Here is a 20407-nt window from a genome sequence, read left to right as displayed (position 1 = left end):
ACAACTACAAGCAAATGGTATGTCTTTCATTGCAGATGCCAGGGTATTGTATGGACATATAATGAAATATTGCCACATTCATAGCTTCCCCACTTGTTAGGTCACATGAAAGATGTGGTGTACACTGGAGCTGCTGTGATTCCCCCCCCCCCCATTGCCTACATGGTTATGTACTCCATTCACGTGATGTCAGTGTCTTGGAGATGGATTCTTGTCTTGACATTGTGATATATGTCTTCATTGTAAGAACCTATGACAGGGAGTACTACATCTCAAAAGGAAATGGGATTGCAAGTCAACTGTCATCACACACATATATTATCATCATCACCATTATCATCCTGTTATGTCCACTTTCCATGCTGACATGGGTAGGACAGTTCAATAAGTTATAGGACAACATCTTCCAATGTTTCATATATTGGTTTCAAATTTCGGTACAAGGCCAGTAGTTTGGGAGAAGGGGTAAGTCAATTAAATTGACCCCAGTGCTCAGCCGATACTTATTTTATTGACCCTGAAAGGATGAAAGCAAAGTCAACCCTGGCAGAATTTGAACTCAGAACATAAAGACAGACAAAATGTCACTAAGCATTTTGTCCAGCATTCTAACAAAATAATATTGGCCCAACAGCCTTAAACTATGGACACTAACAACATGCTGTATTAATCCGAGTGAAACAGAGTTCATTTAACGAGATACCTCTTATTATGTCACCTGACAAGACGCTTCTGCACCAAGGGGTGCACCACAGCAAGTTGTATAGTTTCCCACCCATGAGGGATCGATGCAGGATGTGTCAAAACAATCATTGTGAACAATAAAGTTTCCCATGTATTCCATTTTCCATCTCTATCGTTTGTTTTATACTCAATGTACACTGCAGATCTCCTGAAGTAGAACCAGCAACAATTATGTAATTATTGTGGATGATACCAGGTAGCCATAGACAGTGAATGTGCTTTATTGGCATACTTCTAGGAAACATACCCAACACTTAAATATATATATATGTATAAAAAAATATATATATTTACACACATACACACACACACAAACACGCACACATTCATATACCATCATCATCAACATAATAATTTTATGTCTACTTTCCATACTGGTTTGTTGGTTCATTTTGTTTCCTTTATATAATTAACAAAAGTATCTATTTTATAGACATCTGAATATACACAAACTCATTTTACTATTTGATGGTTCACACACATGACTCACTTAACCTCCTTCTCTTCTTTTCATCATCTTCTTTTTCTTCTTCTTCTTCATTGCACATCTCTCTGTCTCTCTTTCTCTTAAGTGAGTTTAGATAGAAAATAAAGTCAACAATTATTTGAATCACATATGCATGCACACATACACACACACACACACACACACATGCATGTGCCTGAAATGTAGTACTGAGTGTGGAACGTGACTTAATTGTTACATTATTGACATGCTCCTATCATCCTCATAACACCTGCCAGCTGCTTTTCTATACACACATGCGAATACACAAAGACCACCCCACACATTCATGCTTACACATGCATGTACGTACACACACATGCACATACACACACATGCACATACACACATGCACACATCACACACACAAGGATTAGTTGTAAACTAAGAACTCCAGCAGTATAAGTTGAATTTACTTCTTTTAGTCTTCCAAAAAGACAGCAAGTTCTGCCTTTTGCACAAGAATGGTAACCAGAAACAGACTTAGAAATTTCCCACCCTCAAAGACAACTAAAAATAGTGATACATCTTTAAAAGAACCAGAGCAATTGTTAGATTTGACTAGGAAACTGGAAATAATATATGAAAAAGCAAGACTTTCTGGTATTGATATTAATATGGTCCACTGTCTTGTTAGATCACATCTGCAACTTACTGAAGAGAGGAAGCTGACAATGGTTATATGGCAATGGAAGAAAACACTACATCACATTATCGTCATTGCATTCACCCTTTGTCTTGTTCTTTCACCAACATTTCAGGATTGGCTTCATAACTCACCATGTTTGCTTGAAAACAATGAAATCCTGATGGAAGTATTGAGACCAGCTTCAAACTGTGAAGAGCTGTGTCTTGGAATGGATTCAGTGCCAACAGAATTTAACATCAGCACAGAAAACTTCATGCAAAAATATGCATATACTGGACATCCTGTTTTGATCAAAAATGCTACAACTAACTGGACAGCTCTGAAGATGTTCAATTTCAACTTCTTCCATAAACTTTTTAGTTCAAGACTGAGCCATTTGGAAGAATGCATGTTTTTCCCATACAACACTAATTTTACAAGTTTTGCTCAGTTCTTAGGAATGCCCCTGGCCAGGGCTCGGTTTGATCCTGGTCAATTACCTTGGTATGTTGGATGGTAAGTAACTCAGGATTTTCGTTGATTTCTATTTCTATAGGTGCAGGCACAGGCATGGCTGTGTGGTAAGAAGTTGGCTTCCCAACTACATGATTCCAGACTGAATGCGACTGTCTGGCACCTTTGGCAAATTGTCTTCTGCTATAACCTCGGGCCTACCAAAGCTTTGTAAATGGATTTGGTAGGTGGAAACAAAAAGAAGCCTGTCATGTGTGTGTGTGTATGTTACTGTCTCTTTGCCTTAACATCACCAAGCAAGTGGTGTCTCTTGTTTCCAATATTCTGTGAAAATATGTCTGGTCATGCAGAAATATTGTGTTTCTTGGAAACAGGGGAACATTGGCAACAGGAAGGGTATCTAGCCATTGAAAATCTGCCTCCAACAAATTCCACCCAAATCATGTATGCATGGTAAAATGAGTGTTAAAATGATGATAATGAGAATATTTTGATTTGTTGGTAGAGCCATGTAAAAACACACACATAATATACGGGCTGGGCCTAAAGTCATCCACAAAATAAGTTCGATACACTCCGGAATTGTCAAAGACATGCTTCAATTTTTTAAAATTGAATAAAATAAATAAAATAATGATGAATACACATGTACATGATGAACAAAATGAATAATGATAATTCTTTCTACTTTAGGCCAAGGCCTGAAATGTGTGGGAGAGGGGTAGTCAATTACATCGACTCCAGTACTCGACTGGTACTTATTTTATTGACCTTGAAAGGATGAAATGCAAAATTGACCTTGGTGGAATTTGAACTCAGAACGTGAAGGCAGATGAAATATCACTAAGCATTTCACCTGGTATGCTAATGATTCTGCCAGCTCGCCATCCTATGAATAATAATTATAATAATCTTTTCTACTTTAGGCAGAAGGCCCAAAATTTTGGGGGAGGGGGCCAGTCAATTAGATCGACCCCAGTACGCAACTGGTACTTAATTTATCGACCCCAAAAGGATGAAAGGCAAAGTCAACCTTGGCAGAATTTGAACTCAGAATGTAGCAACGGGCGAAACACCAATAATAATAAAAATAATGTAATTAACATAAATAATTGTCAAATGTATTGGTGCATGACTTTTGGCCTACTTTGTAGTATAACAGATCTTTCATCTCTTATGAGGGGAAACATTCCTATAAAAACTGGAGTGTTTGTGGACTGGAGGTGGCTAAGTTATTTTTAAAAAATTGTTGGGACAGCTGTGCTTAATAATTTGACTTTAGAATGGAGGCAAAGATTTTAGAAAGTTGTGTCTTTAATCATTCATACTATATACTGGCTAGACATGTGCAGATTCTTTAGTTTGCTTTAGTCATCATTGCTTACACATATTGGTGCATTTGTGTGTATTTTGTTTTATTCTTTGTGTTGTGTTTGTTTGATATTTTGTTTTATGATTTTGTCTGGTGCTTTTTGAATGCTGTGCTGTAAAGGAATTCTAAGTGTGTCATTGATTTTTAAAAATATAATTTGAGACTTTAGAAAATCCACACCAAAACTTCAGCACCTTGAAAATGTGTAATTTATCATTTGTTTATATGCAGGTGTGGTTGTGTGATAAGAAGCTTGCTTCCCAACCACATAGTACCAGGTTCAGTCCCACTACATTATACCTTGGGCAAATGTCTACTATAGCCTCGGGACGACCAAAGCCTTGTGCGTGAATTTGGTCGACGGAAACTGAAAGAAACCATTATATATGTTTGTGTGCGTGTGAGTGTATGTGTCTTTATGTTAGTGCTTGTCCCCCCTCCCACTATTGCTCGACAACAACTGTTGGTGCATTTACATACCGATGACTTAGCAGTTTGGCTTTATACTTCCCTTTTGTGTGTACCAGTAAACATTTTTTATCTGATCTCAAGTGTGTCATGAAACTTGATCAAAGGAAGATGGTCATGAGTGGAATGGCTTTCAATCTTATCTCTGTTTGATTTGGCCTGTTGGGGTGGGGGTGATGGTGAAGCAGAACAACGACTATAATAACAAAAACAAGCACTTTCTTCCTTCTCTAGTCAATACCAAGCATGTATAGAGGTGCATGGCTTAGTGGTTAGGGTGTTGGACTCATAATTGTAAGATTGTGGTTTTGATTCCTGGATCAGGCAATTTGTTGTGTTCTTGAGCAAAACACTTCATTTCATGTTGCTCCAGTCCACTCAGAGTATTCCTGAAATGGACTGGCATGTCATCCAGGTGAGGAAACCAGCTCTATGAGTTTATATGATATGGGAAAGAACTTTATTTCTCTTTGCTACCAGGCATATCATCATTGTCATCATCCTTATTGGCATCATCATCATCATCATCATCATCATCATCAGGGCCACCACTACTTTACAGAAAGGGAAATCTAAGAAATAATTATTACTACAGATTAGGGAAAAGGTAGCTTTCATGCTGCTATGAGAAATTACTACTTTTGGAAAATATGAGTGGGTGCTAAAAAGTTCCTGGCTTTAAGGGTATTGTGAAAGGCTTGGTTGGGGGCCCAATCTTTAAAGTTCTTTTACAAGGTTTAGAAAAACTAAAGGACCACTGCAAGTAAGTGTGTGAATCTGAAAGGGGAATATGTTCAATGATAAAATCATAATTAACTGATCCTCCTGTATTTTCTCTTATCCAAAGTCAGAAACTTTTCAGCAGCCCTCATTTAAATTTATTGCATAACTGATCCCCTGACCGGGATTTGATCCTCTACTGAAACTACGTCTGTGTCCTTGATCCATTTTATATCCTTGTACACATGTTGAATATATAAATTACATGAAGAGCTTTGATCAATATGTTCACATGATATACTTTGTGAGACTATCAAAACACTCTCTACTGACTACTACCAACCTCTACTCTTTATAAGAGTTTAGCTAGTCCATTCTTCCAATCCCCCAGGGGTGTCAATGACTTTCGCTACAACATCTCCTCCTTTGAGATTGACTTCCATTCGAAGTTAATATTATTATTTTTATTTATTTATTTTTCTTTCATCACATCCCCCTTTTTGAAGTTTTCCTTCTAGGGAAGTTTAATATTTCTTCCGTTTTGGCACTGCTTTCAACCCTTCTGTTTGTTTTCTCTTTCTTGTGCTGCTACGCCTAAGTTCAATTTCTTGTGGCATTGGAACGTCAAAGGTGTCATCGAACACTTCTATGGGTATCTCTTTTCTTTTTTCTGTATATTTTTTTTTTAGATGGTTTAAATGCCTTTTATGTTCCCATTTTTCGCTTCATTCTTTTTGTTACTACTCTGTCTTCCCAACCGCGTCTTCCATTTTTATATATTTTGAAAAACACCTTGACACCAATATTAAAAAACTATCATATTTTTAGTCTTTTCTCTATTTGTTTTTCTTACTGGTAGCAGCTTGTCAGAATTTGACTTTATTTTTCGAGCAAACATTAGTTCCACAGGTGACTTGCCTGAAAAAGTGTCTGGGTTTGGTGTTATCCTATAAACCTTCAAGAGTTGTGTCAATACTGCATCATCAACTAGGTCGTTTCTTAATTTCTTTAATGCTCTTTTAAATGTATCCATGAACCTACCTTTCAGCTTGCCTGTTAGATCTTGGGTGATACAGAGGAGTAGTAATATATTCAATTGAGTACATCTTGTAAAAAGTCTTAAATTCATTCGCTGTGAATTGTGTACTGTTATCAGAGACTATGGTATCTAGGACACCATATCTAGCAAAAGTTCATGTAGAAATTCAACTGTTGCTGTGGATATCAGTTTGCTACATTTACACATGTCTGGCCATTTTGTATAGCTATCTACCACTATTAGAAGTCTATCACTGTGTCTTTTAGTGGTTCACTGTATTTTGGTATCAATCTTGATAAACCATCTGCATGTTCCAATTTTTTCAATGGCATATACTCCATCTTGAAGTTGTAATTTAAGAGGATTGTTTCCCAGCGCTGCAATCTGTTGGCTGTATGAGTAGGGATACCCTTTTTTGATTTGTGGATCGACAATAACAGGTGGTGGTCTGTCTGCAGATGGAACCTTCTTCCATGTATAAATTTATGGAATTTTTTTACCACATATATGATGGCAAATACTTCTTTTTCTATTTGACTGTAGCTTTTCTCTACTGGCAATAATGAACAGGCTACCATCTTCATACTTGTGTAAAATCACAGCTCCAATACCACTTTCACTAGCATCTGCTGCCACTACTTTTCCTAAATTCAGGTCAAAATGTGTTAACGACAATTCCGACGTTAAGACATTAATAAATCATTGAGAGGTGCTCTTAAATCATGCATATTCGGTATGTATACGTGGTAGTAATTTGCAAGCCCCAAAAATGCTTGTGATGTAGTGTTTGTTGGGAGAGGCATATTTTTTATTGCACTCACCCTAGACGGATCTGGTCTGCATCCATTTTCATCAATAAATCTGCCCTAGATATTTTATTCTTGGCATAAAAAATTCACACTTTTCCTCGCTGAGCTTAAAACTATTCTCTTTTATTCTTTTGAAGACCTTTTTAACATGCTCAACATGCTGACATTGAGACTCACTTTTTACACGTATGTCATCAAGGTAAACTACAGCGAAATCCAAACCTACAAGCATAATGTCCATAATTTGTTGGAATATGCCAGGTGCTACCTTTATACCAAAGGGGAGTCAATTAAATTTATACAACCCTTTATAGGTATTTATTGTCAATAATTTGGAACATTCCTCATTGACTTTTACCTGCAAATATGCTTCAGATAGGTCCAACTTTGAAAAAAGTTTTCCTCCATTCAACTTAGCGAAAAATTTCTTCCAGACTAAGTAACAGATAATTATATGGCATCAAACATTTGTTTAATCCCATTGAGAAATCAGCGCATACTCAGATTTTATTATTTTTCTCTTGACATAAACTGTTGGGGACACCCATTTTGAGTAATCAATTTTTTCAATAATGCCAAGCTTTTCAAGTCTATCCAATTCTTCGTTGACTTCTTTCAACACTGCAAAAGGTACCGTTCTTTTTGGTTTAAAAATCAGTATAGCATTTTCTTTGCCTCTGTTTTGGTGCAAAGACCCAATTCCTCAGAAAAAACTGTAGGAAAAAATTTTTTAAATTGTTTTTTTATAAATCATCTGATGCCTTATTTGTACTGGCGGAAAAACCATTCATATTTTTACAAGAAATATTTATGGGTAGGTCCCATAAGTTAAATAATTCCATCCAGTCTGTTCCAAATAAATTTGTATTTTTCAACACAAAATCTTTGGCTTTCAAAGTTTTTCCACAAAATGTAACATCACTTATCCTTTCGCCCATAAAATGCAATTTTTTTCCTGAAACACCTCGCACAATTTTTGAAGTTTCCTTTAATCTAGGTTTCCTTATTTTTTCCCCATGTATCTGTATTAATTATCATGATATCATTGCCCGTATCCAATTGTAACTTGATATTCACATTATTCATTTTTATGGACACATATTTTCTTTTCTGATCCTTGCTTAGAATTTTTTTTAACAATACATTCTGTCTAGAATTTTTTTTGCTTTGCTATACAATGTGATATTTTATGTCCAATTTTTCCACAATCAAAACATTTATGACATTTGAAAGGACAATTACTTTTAAAATGTAAACCTCCGTAACCATAGCATGGATTTGGTCTTGACATTCATTTTCTTTCTTTCTTATTCATTTCAGGTCAACACGTAATGTATCTAAGAGCAATCTTTTTCTTCAATTTTATCAGTGTCATGTCTTCAATTTATAATCCTTTGGCATTCTTCAGCCACTGCCTGTAGAGTTAATTTTTGGTCCTGTTCTAATTTTGTTAATAAAAGGGAACATATATCAGCATTTTTTCTTGCTGTTAACTCTTAAACAAAAATTAAACATTTGAACAAATCCAAAGTTAATTCATTTAATTTGAATTTTTCACACTCTCTATTAATGACCCCATATAGGTGACAAAACCTTCATCTTTTTTAACTAAATTTAAACACGGCGAACAAGTATTGAACAGAGAACTTCTTTCAGTGAAAATTCTCGATAACAGATTAACTGTTTCATTGAAACAAATCTCACCTGGTTTCTTTGGCAGGATATAATTTCAGTATTTTTTGTGTTTAGGAGGGGATAACTTTCTTAAAAGTAGTCACACCTTTTTCTCATCATTCCAATTTTTACATTCTTCTTTGAAGATTTCTTTGTATCTTCTAAAATATGCAGAAAAAGTAGTACCTTCTGAGTTATAAATAAATTCTCCAAATGAATTTGCTACACTGTCTGATGAGAATGAACCTGAAGTATTTTCAAACTCCTTCAACATTACTTCCAGTAACTGTTGGTTTTGTTGTTGTTGCTGTTGTATTTGTTGTGACTATTGTTGTTGCTGTTGCAGTTGTTGTGAGTCATGTGAGCCAACAAATTTTTCATGTTAAAATGATTCTTTCTTTGGTTACGTACCAAAAAAAAAAAAATTTAAACACCCGACACAAGCTTCGAATATCTTGTCACCACTTTTATATCCTTGTACACACGTTAGATATATAAATTACGCAGCAGAGATTTGATCAATGTGTTCACACAGCATACTTTACGAGACTACCAAAACGCTCTCTACTCACTACTACCAACCTCTACTCTTATAAGAGTTCGGCTAGTCTATTCTTCCAATCCCCCAGGGGTGTCAATGACTCTCACCACAACAGTCATTTAGTTATATTTTGTTACTTAAAACTAATTTTCTTTTTCTTCTTCTAAGGAGCAATTGTGATCCAGAAATTTCTGTTGAATTGAGGAAGCATTATGAGAAACCTTATTTTCTGCCAGGGGATTCAGAAACAACTTCAGTGGATTGGATTTTTATGGGTGGATTTGGCAAGGGTGCTCACATTCATGTAAGTATCAGACCTTATACCTGATCCAGTGTAATCCATCATATAGTACTTCAGTAATTCTTTTAGCAGAGCTCATTCTATTGCAGGCATTTAAATCCTTCTCACATGTCATCATCATTGGCATTAACTTGTGTCCAAGTACTTAATCTGTAGCGAGTAATTGAGCATCTTCATCCTAATGGTGTGATGGGTGCTTGTGCCGGATGTGGCTGTTCAGGCCAAGGGTGGTATAGAAGAACCAGGAGCATTTATTGCAAGGGAAGGTTGGCAGGGGATGAGGATGTGTGAATTGCACTTTGTCACTTCAACATCTGATCTCTGCCTCTTGACGTCTGTTATTTTCTTTCTTATCTGTTCCTTTGATGATGACATGCTGCCATCTTGGGTGGTCCTTGGTGATTGTCTCCCAGGTATTTGGGTCAATGGAACAGTGGAGGAGAGCGGCCTTGAGCTGGTATCGAAAATGGAATTTGGGTTCTCTACCTTAGTTATCTCTCAATTATGTTTTCTCCAACATGTCAATCTCACCAAGTCCTTTAGTGGATGTCTCAAGATAAACTAGCCCCAGATTATTGACAGGGACCTTCGTAGACCTATGATGGAGCAATGCATTGAGGGTGGCTTCACTCCATTTCTGTTCAACTACTTTGACTGCCATATGTGTCACCCAACATGGCAATCTCTGTAATCAACTTGCTTCTTCCTCCCCTCAAAAGTTGCTGGCCTTGAACCCTGCAATTGACCAGCATCACATTCAAGTGTACTGTTGTAGTCTTGATCTCCATGGAAACTGAGTAAGCAGTCTTATTAGTTCTGGGGTTCCTTTTACCTATTACTTTTTAATTTAGTTCTATATTTAAGAGATATGGAATTATTTACATTTTTTACATTTGACGGATATTTGTCCTCATCTTGTTTGTTGTTAACACAACGTTTCAGCTGATGTACCCTCCAGCCTTCTTCAGGTGTGTGGGTAAATTTCGAACCTGGGTTCTCATTCCTAAGGTATTTTTTGATGTTATTATTTTTATTATTCAGGTCACTGCCTGGAATCGAACTCAGAATCTTGGGGTTAGTAGCCCGCGCTCTTAACCACTACGCCATATGGGGTAGTGGTTAAGAGCGCAGGCTACTAACCCCAAGATTCCGATTTCGATTCCAAACAGTGACCTAAACAACAACAACAACAATTCTTACATTGAAAAATACCTTAGGAATGAGAAGCTTGGTTCGAAATTTCCGCAAGACACCTGAAGAAGGCTGGAGGGTATATCAGCCAAAATGTGTTAACAACAAATAAGATGAGGACAAATATCCGTCAAATGTAAATAATGTACTTTTTAATTGTTTCATTTATTAGGCTGTGGCCATGCTAGGGCACTGCCTTGAAGAATTTTTAGTCGAATGAATTGACACCAGTACCTGTTTTTTGTTTTTATGCCTGGAACATTGGTCTCTTTTGCCAATCTGCTAAGTTTGGGGGGCATAAACACATCAACACCAATAATAACTCAGTAGTCATGTTGGGAAACATTTTGGTAATGTTTCAGTGACACAGATGAGTACTGATTGTAATAAGACAGTACAAGTAGTTTAAATGATACCACAGTGGTGGCCTTAACTGTTTTGTTACCAACCGAGCTGAAACCAGCTCTGAGTACAAATGTCTTGTTTTCATAAGTTTTCAATTAAAATCTTCCACCAAACCTTAGTCACAATTTATGTTCCTAACACTAGCTGAATGATAACTAAGTTATTTTACTAAATTCTTTGTTATATTTAAAATAATTGAAAGAAACACAAAGCATCTCAAAAGAAATACAGTAACGAAAGGGTTAATGACACAAATGTTGGCTGTAATGTCACAAGTAAGTTATGGTTGTTATGTAACATCTCACTGTTTACAATAATGAAATCTGAGAAGTCTGTGTATATCTTCAAAACTTAAGTATATGAATATTGGTTTCAAATTTTGGTCCAACGCCAACAATTTCAGGGGAGGGGCTAAGTTGATTACATTGCCCCCCCCCCCAATGCTCAAATGGTATTGTAAGGGACGACCATGCAAACTCAAAAAGGAGATATGGTGACGAATGGAAAAACAGAGGACTCCTTTTATTTAAACGCGTCACACGGTCGAACACAAAATATATATATCAGAGATGATGATATACATGATATGTTATACGACGATAACATAGATGACCAGTAATGAAAGACCACAACCGTATTAGATGAATAACAGAGATATTTATTGTAGCGTTAAAGATGTATGTCTGTGTGTGAGTGTGAATGCGGCATATAAGAACATAATCAAAGACAGGCCGTCATACAAAGAAAAGTGTGTATGTGAGTGATACATGTGTGTATGAGTGTTTACAGCAGATAGAAAGAGAGTCAATAACACGTGAGCAATTATATACCAGTTCTTGTGTACACTATAGGAAGAGTTCTATATGTGAGAGTGAGGGGGATGAGTGTGGCAGAGCTGATCACTAGTTGTGATGTCGTGGCATCGATGCCGGGCCGTGATTCTTGTTTTACAGATGTTCATCGTTGGCTGAGAACTCTTGTCTGTTTATTTACCGTGGTGAAGCTGAGTCACCTAACAGAATCGAAGAGAGAGATGTGCCGCGGTAGTTTGGTGTACATAGTAAGTCGTGTTGACGCTGGTGGTGTAGAGGCTGTTTGGTAGTAATCGTGTTGGTCATGACGATGATGCTGGATAGTAGTCGTAGACTCGTATTGCTGATGTGGCGACGGCGGTGGTCATCATTGGCTGGACGAAGCTGTTGAAGTGGTCGCTGGAACTGCTGCTGCTGTCGTGTGGTACACAGAACAGTTCTCAAAGAGAAACTGGACCGAGACCAATTGTGGGGTATGAGTTGATCTATATATAGCGTTAAGAGGGCTCCAAATGCCTTCAGAATTTTACTCTATCACGTGACCTTATTAGGGGCCGTGATTGGTCAGTTTGCGTTCTGACGGGAACGGTTCGAAGAAGTTGCCGATTCGAATAATGATCAGTCACGTGATGACAAGGAATGGGTTCTCTACTACGCTCGCATTTATTTATATTTAAATGAGAAGAATGTATGTAATGGCGATAGTAGTTTGTATCTAATGGCGGGAAGTAGTTTCACTACAGTATTTATTTTTTATTTTCTCAACCCCAAACGGATGAAAGGCAAAGCTAACTTTGATGGAATCTGAACTCAGAATGTAAGGATGGACGAAATGCATCCAAAGAATTTTCCCCATTCTGTCAGCTTGTTGCTTTTAAGTACAGGCATACCTCGGCTTAAGTCATTTTGATTTAAGTCATTCTTGATTATACTTCGGTTTTCAAAAATAAGATATGGAAAAATAAAAAATCATTTTACTTGACTTTACGTCTGTCACCACAAAGATTGGAATCATAAAATCACTACAAAACTGTTAAAAGCACATAAAATCATGTTACTGTACAATAAATAAGAATAAAAGCATATAAAATCATATGTACAGTAAATGTTAAGATACACATCATAAAGTAGTGTCGCTTAGTGAATGAAATCATGAAATCACAGAACCACTAAATTGTATGTACATATTGGTAAATTTAAAATAATCAATTTTTTTTTTAATATTGCAAAATAATAATAATTACTGAATTTGTTTTTTGAGCTTAAAAAAGACTTTTATTTTACCATGTCTTATTGCAAACCACATTCATAAATAAAGCGTCTGTGATGTATGGTAAACACCTCCAAATTGTATTCATAAATTTAGATTACTTTTTTTTTTACTGTACAGTATTAAAAAATAAAAATTATTTGTTTGTAAGCTTAAAATGGGTTTTATTAACCATGTATTATTGAAAATGCATTCATAAATAAAGTACAGAACTGGGAATGGTTCTTATCAGCCTAGCCTAGCCTAGAGACAAGTTAATTCGACTTAAATCATTTTCCAACCTAAGTCGTGTCTCCTGGAACCAATTAGTATAGGTATGTATGCCACTGCAAGTGAGAGACGAATGCACTCATTTGAGTCAGAAGTTAGTCATGAATATATTTATAGATGGAAACACGAAGTAGATGTTGCAGTGAATTAAGATTCATTTTGTGCAGTTGAAAACTGCATTAACAAAGGACCATAAACAGCATATTTTTATGCAAATTGGGAGTTCAAAGATTTTTCTTGAAAATCTTTGGTTTAGCAAAAGTTACATAGATATATAATTATTTCTTAAATACCTTGCTCTGTTAAATTTAGACATATGCATGTGTGTACACACCATATACACACACATTTATATATGTATAGACTTTATGTTAGTGAGTGGAAATTTTTATTCATAACAATTAAATTTGGTCAAACATGACAAATGTGATGATTATGGTGTTCCCATATCTAAACAATATGTTTCTATAACTTCAAGTTGCACTAAATGACAATCTTTAATCATCATCTTGTTCTCAATGGTTGCACCATCCTCATTCTATTATAGATTGATGCAGTAAAACGCCCATCATGGCAAGCTATGATAGCTGGTAAGAAAACATTTATGCTTATTGTTCCTCCGGAGTGTGAACATTTATGCAAATATACTCTGAATGTTACCATGGAAACTGGAGATATTCGTGAGTCACTTGTTCTCATTTTTTACTTTGCTGTTCTTGTCATTGTTGCTTCATACAAACATTAGTAACAGAGATAATATATTGCAGTATTTGTTCTGGCTCTTTATCTTCTGAATCGAAATCCCACTGAGGTTAACTTTGCCTTTCATCTCTCCAGAATCCATAAAATAAAGTACCAGTCTAGTACTAGCAGATGGTACTAACTCCTTTCTTTAAACTTGCTGTCATTGTACCTAAATCAGAAACATAATCATCATCATCATCGTTTAACATCTGTTGTCCATGCTGGCTTGGGTTGGACAGTTTGACCAGGGCTGGTAAGCTGAGGGACTGCACCAGACTCCAGTCTGATTTGGAATGGTTTCTATGGCTGGTTGCCTTTCCTAATGCCAACCACTCTGAGAGTGTAACGGTGCTTTTGTGTACCACTGGCACATGTGCCAGTTGCATGACACCAGTATCTGTCGCAACTACAATTTCACTTGGCTTGATGGGCCTTTTTCTCAAGCACAGCATATTGCCAAAGGTCTTGGTTATTTGTTATGGCTTCTGTGAGGCCCAACACTTGAAAGGTGCTTCTTACATGTCACTAGCAAGGGTACTAGTTACATGACACCAGCATCAGCCGCATTACCTCCATGAGGCCCAATACTCGAAAGGTGCTATTTACATGCCACCAGCATGGGTGGCAGTTATGTGATACTGACAACAACCACAACTATGATTTCACTTGGCTCGATGGATCTTCTCAAGCATGGTACACCACTAAAGGTCCCAATCACTAGTCATTGCCTCTGTGAGACCCAACATTTGAAGATCATGCTTCACCACCTCCTCCAGTGTGTTCCTGGGTTTCCCTCCACTTTTAGAGATCGGCACTTCTTCACACAGCTATCCTCATCCATATGCATCACATGACCATACCAGCACAGTCGTCTCCCTTGCACACCAAATCTGATGCCTCTTATACTCAACTTTTCTCTCAAGATGCTTACACTCTGTCGTACATGCACACTGACATTGCACATCCAGTGAAGCATACCAGCTTCATTTCTTTCAAGCCTATGCATGTTCTCAGCAGTCACAGCCCTGTTTCACTGCTGTGTAGCATGGCTGTTCACACAGAGGCATCATACAATCTGCCGAACAGAGGTAGGAACTCTCTGAATATTGTCCAGCCTATTCGTATTCTAGCAGTTATGGTCTTGGAGCATCCACCTCTGCTACTGACTTGGTCATCTAGATAACAGAAGCTATCAACTGCTTCTAGGTATCCTCCCTGGCATTTGGTGTACATTTTTAGTGTTAATTGTACCTGTGCACCTTCCACACATGAAAAATATTTTCCCTGTTAACCTTTCTCTGATATTGCTACACTTCTTATGTATCCATAGCTTATACCAGGTACATCTTATGGAATTTCTACCTATGCCTTTTCTACAGATTGAGCAGTGATTTGTGATTTGTCTGCTTTCCTATTTACTAAGACTTTGGTTTTTGCTAGATTAACTCTAAGGCTCTTTGAGTCTAGACCTTGCTACACTACCCAAAATTATTATAAATCATCACAAAGACCATTGGATAGGAAAATCAATAGAGCACTGTAAAACAAAATGTTTTGTGATATTGGTTCCTGTAATTTACATTCTGAGATAAAAGCTACCCAAAGACACATAACCTTTTATCCTTCCTGTGTTGAGTCAATAAAATAAAGTAGCTGTCAAGTACTGACGTTTATGTAATCAACTGATTCCTCCAAAAAATTTCTGGTCTTATTAGAAACAATTATTATCATAAAGTTTTACAAAGTCTGTGGGTAGAAGAATCAATAGTTTTCTCCTTCATCTACTTCCTTTCCACATTCATTCCTTTGCTCACTTTCATCTTTTCAGTACATGACTCAACCATTCCATTCCATTTCTCTTCACAACACCCATCAGTGGTTCTATTTTATCATACGCTGCAATTCATTGTTTGGTTTCCTCTCCAAACTCATTCACTGAACTAATGAGATTTATGTTCTGTTCACCTTACAGCATATACTTTTCTCTTCAGTAACAATCCCCTTCTTAATTTCTTCTCCACTGCTTCCAGAATTTCTTCCATATGCACCTCACTTTAGTTATCATTACTGAGCTCAATCCACTTCTTCTATTCAATAATTCCCAGTTCAGAATAATTAACCACATTCCTATGTATTATAAGAGGTGACTAAAAATGTTAGCATTAGAAGGGGTCTTCATGTACAAAACACGATTTCATTGAAGAATTTTATTCCATGTAAACAAGGTACAGCCAAAAGTACCCCAGGAGTGTATTTCCAGATTTACATTATTTGATGTGCCCTTCTGTTTTTTTTTTATAATTAGAAGGATGTAATTGACAGGCTACTTCATTGGCTCTTGCAGTTTTTAGAGCAACTCATGTTCTGAGTTTCAATCTTATATCTTTTACATATTGTGAACAAGGTAAAAATACAATGAGTATGATTTAAGTAAAAATTAGGTTAGTATCTTGTTGAAAAATGTCATTATTTGAATAGAACATGGTCATTGATGTGATGTTAGATCCATTCAGATTAATTATCTAAGTTCAATAATTAATAATGAATTTATGTATTCCTAATTGACTATAATGTTGATTATTGGTAGATTTTAAATTTCATTTGGGCAATGTTTTAATGTTGTATATATATAAATATACTTACTTATTTATGGGTTAACAAGGCAACCAATGGCTTCATGTGAAGAGATTTTCACAATTGTTCAAGCATGCCACACAGAAGTGTTGGTACTTGTCCCCATTTTAGAGGAGAATGTGCAAGGTTACATGAGACTGAATGGGATTTTGAAATAAATGCACAGATCACTGGAGGCAACTTATAAGAATATCTTGATTGGTATCTACCTTGCATTGCAAAATTAATTCCTTAATTATCTTATGCGAGAAAGCTTGTGCATGCCAATGTTTATATGAGAACTTAGGTAAATAAGTTATTTTTTATTAAGCATAACTAGTCCCAGAACTTTTTGATAACATTATATAAGGGTGTAACCAAACGTAACCAGAAATGTTCTCTATGGGACAAGCCTGTGGTGGTCCAGGCTTTTACTGCTAGAAGCCACTTGATGCGACCCTCAGGCATCAGTCTGCCAACCGGTGTCATTGACTGAAGTTGTACTGCCACATGGTGCGTCTTTGCTTTGCAGTGCTTTTCCCATTTGTCAATTTCTGTGATGGCTGAAATGAAGGAACAGCATGCTTCCAAGAAATTCTGTTTTCTGCTGGGGAAAGTGGCAGCCGAAACAGTTGCCATACTTCAAACAGCTTACAAGAATGCTGCCATCAGCAAAACACAAGTTTACAAGTGGTTTTCATGCTTTAGGAATGGTCTTTTGTCACTTGAAGACCAACCTCGTTCAGGGCGACATCATGGAAATTCATGAACTGATCTTGGAGGATTGTTGCTGAACAATTGAAGAACTTGTTGATATGATTGGTGTATCCTGGAGTTCCAGCCAAAGAATTTTGAGCAAGGAATTGTGAAAGAAAAGTGTTGCAGCAAAATTTGTGCCTCACTTGCTCAAGGAAGGTCAAAAGCAATCACAACTAAAATAACAGTTGGAAGTTGATCTGGACCTTTTTCCGAAGGTCATCACGGGTGACAAAAGCTGATGCTATGGCTACAACCTGGAAATGAAGCAGCAATCAAGGCAATCGAAGCATTCAGTGTCACCATGCCTCAAAAAAGCGCATCAAGTGAAGTCCAATATCAAGACGATTCTGATTTGTTTCATTGATGCAAAGGGAATTGTCCACATAGAATTTGTTCCTCCTGGTCAAACTGCTAACCAGACATTTTACTTAGCAGTTCTGAAGTGTTTACGAGACGCAGTGAGACAAAAATGCTCTGACCTGTGGGAAAGTGGAAAGTGGTGGTTTTATCATGACCATGTGCCTGCACACGCTGCTTTGAGTGTGAGACAGTTTTTGCCAAAAGTGGCATGACCTTGCTTACCCACCCTTCCTATTCACTCGAACTTGCTCCCTGTGACTTTTTTCTGTTACCTCAAATGAAAAAAGTCCTTAAAGGAAGACGTTTTGCAGATGCGGAAGAGGTGAAGAAAAAAAAAACGACAGAAGTGTTAAAAGGCATCACTTCGCAAGAGTTCCAGGACTGCTTCGAACTGTGGAAAACGCATCTGGATTGATGCATTGCTTCAAATGGAGAATACTTTGAAGGCAATAAAAGTGTAAACATGTAAAGCTAAGTGAATAAATTAATACTGCAAAATTCCAGTTTTTTGGGAGTACTCCCTCGTGTGTATATATATGCACTCGCAGACACACACTCACATACAAATATATTTATATATACATATATAAAACAAGAAAGCTATGAAGTACCAACTTTGCTAAAAATAGGAGTCAAAAATACTCTGATGCCACAAAAATTAACACTAGATTTTCACGGGCATGGTTGGAAAAAAAAACTAAGTGAATAAGGATTGCATCTTACCTTTGCAAAATTGCAAGAAGGAATGCCAGTTAATAACAAGTGTTAACTTTTGTGGCTTTGGAGCATTTTTGACTCCTATTATTACTGAGGCTGGTGCTTCATAGCGCCCTTGTTATATATAATTCTTATAGATATCAATTTTGCCTATACAGTTTTTAGCTTGCGGCCACTAACATTATTATCTGTCATGATTATTAATGTTCTTTATATATTTAAAAATATTATTCACTCAGTTTGTTTTCTCAATGTGGTTTGGGCACTGAAACGAACACAAGCATTGGTTAAAGTGATACATAGGTTTGTTGTGAGTAGACTTGGCTGAAGAGAATCAAGTGCTTTTGGCCATACCAGGTTAACTGGCATTCCTTCTTGCAATTTTGCAAAGGTAAGATGCAATCCTTATTCACTTAGTTTTTTTCTAACCATGCCCGTGAAAATCTAGTGTTAATTTTTGTGGCTTCAGAGTATTTTTGACTCCTATTTTTAGCAAAGCTGGTGCTTCACAGCACCCTTATTATATATCACTCTTATATATATATCTATCAATTTTTCCTATACGGTCTTTACCTTGTGGCCACTAACATTATTATCTCTCATGAGTATTAATGTTCTTTATATATGTGTGTATGTATGTATTTGTGTGTCTGTGTTTGTCCCCCCCCAACCATTGCTTGACAACCAATGTTGGTGTGTTTACGTTCCTGTGACTTAGTGATTCAGCAATAGAGAACGACAGACTAAGTACTAGGCTTCCAAAGAATAAGTCCTGGGGTCGATTTGTTCGACTAAAGGTGGTGCTCCAGCATGGCCACAGTCAAATGACTGAAACAAGTAAAAGAATAAAAGAATATTTAAGAAAAATCATTTTTGCATTCACACATCCCTGCAATATGCATTTTGTTCCTGTTTGAATATGTGCATATAATTATTTATGAGATTTCATAGAATTTTTTATGTCAAACTTGGTTCATGGATTGAGGAGTTAATAAGTTCATCTAAGGTGCAGGAGTGGCTGTGTGATAAGTAGCTTGCTTGCCAACCACAAGGTCCCAAGTTCAGTCCCACTGCGTGGCACCTTGGACAAGTGTCTTCTACTATAGCCTCAGACCGACCAAATCCTTGTGAGTGGATTTGGTAGACGGAAACTGAAAGAAGCCTGTCGTATAATTTATATATATATATTTTTTTGTGTGTCTGTGTTTGTCCCCCACCATTGCTTGACAACCAATGTTGATGTGTTTACATCCCCATAACTTAGCGGTTTGGCAAAAAAGACTGATAGAATAGGTACTAGGCTTACAAAGAATAAGTCCTGGGGTCGATTTGTTTGACTATAGGCGGTGCTCTAGCATGGCCGCAGTCAAATGACTGAAACAAATAAAAGAATATGTTTTCCTGTGAATTATGTGATATCATGAATATGTGCTATGCATATAAATCTGTGTATATTTATATTTATGATAATTTATTTCCTTTTGTCTTGTAGTTATATTGGACACCAATCAGTGGTATCATTCTACTTACATCCATCTTAAAGAGGTGAGTATTGCTATCGGATCAGAGTATGACTGAAATAATCTTATTTCATGTGATTGGCTGAAGATCAATGCCAACCACATTAGATTTCATAGCAAAGGATTTAAAAAAAAAAAAAAAAAAGGCTGGGTCAGAAAAGATGGATTTAATAAATTATAAGATATTTATTTGTTTGTTTTCATTTTTTCATGTGTCCTTTTAGATGTGTCCTTTATTAGTGGGAATATAGTTGCGGGGTAAGAAGCTCATTTTGCAACCATGTAATTTCAGAGTGAATGGCACTTGTGCTGGTGTTACCTGCTGTAGATTAGAGTTGACCAATGTTGTGTGAACTTCTGTGTGTGTGTGTGTGTGAGAGAGAGTAAACATCAATTTTTGAGTAGGCTTTTCCATCCTGGTGTAGACTGGACAAGATTTCTTTAGAAATTATTCTATGAAAGGATTCCCTT

At 36.7% G+C, this 20407-nt stretch overlaps 1 protein-coding gene across 3 annotated transcripts; it reads left to right on the top strand.

Moving 5' to 3' along the window:
- Positions 1 to 1584: 1584 nt before the first annotated feature.
- On the top strand, positions 1585 to 20119 carry LOC106880219 (bifunctional arginine demethylase and lysyl-hydroxylase PSR). 3 transcript variants are annotated; one of them, XR_016238440.1, is made up of 5 exons: positions 1587 to 2393; positions 9143 to 9278; positions 13771 to 13903; positions 18656 to 18807; positions 19909 to 20029. XR_016238440.1 is itself a non-coding variant. In XM_014930081.3 (4 exons), exons 1-4 carry the CDS (start codon positions 1714 to 1716, stop codon positions 19992 to 19994), a joined length of 1035 nt encoding a protein of 344 aa, XP_014785567.1. In that variant the 5' UTR covers positions 1589 to 1713; the 3' UTR covers positions 19995 to 20119. The 3 variants fall into 3 exon arrangements, 2 of the variants coding, with proteins under 2 accessions (XP_089198409.1, XP_014785567.1); XM_014930081.3 differs by lacking the exon at positions 18656 to 18807 and having other exon boundaries at positions 1589 to 2393; positions 19909 to 20119; XM_089342283.1 differs by lacking the exons at positions 13771 to 13903; positions 18656 to 18807 and having other exon boundaries at positions 1585 to 2393; positions 19909 to 20102.
- Positions 20120 to 20407: the final 288 nt, after the last annotated feature.

Source organism: Octopus bimaculoides, chromosome 25 (assembly GCF_046866305.1).
Source record: "Octopus bimaculoides isolate indiv1 chromosome 25, ASM4686630v1, whole genome shotgun sequence".
NCBI lineage: Eukaryota > Metazoa > Mollusca > Cephalopoda > Octopoda > Octopodidae > Octopus > Octopus bimaculoides.
The sequence above is the reverse complement of the archived record's forward strand: the minus strand, read 5'-3'. Positions and strand labels throughout refer to the sequence as shown.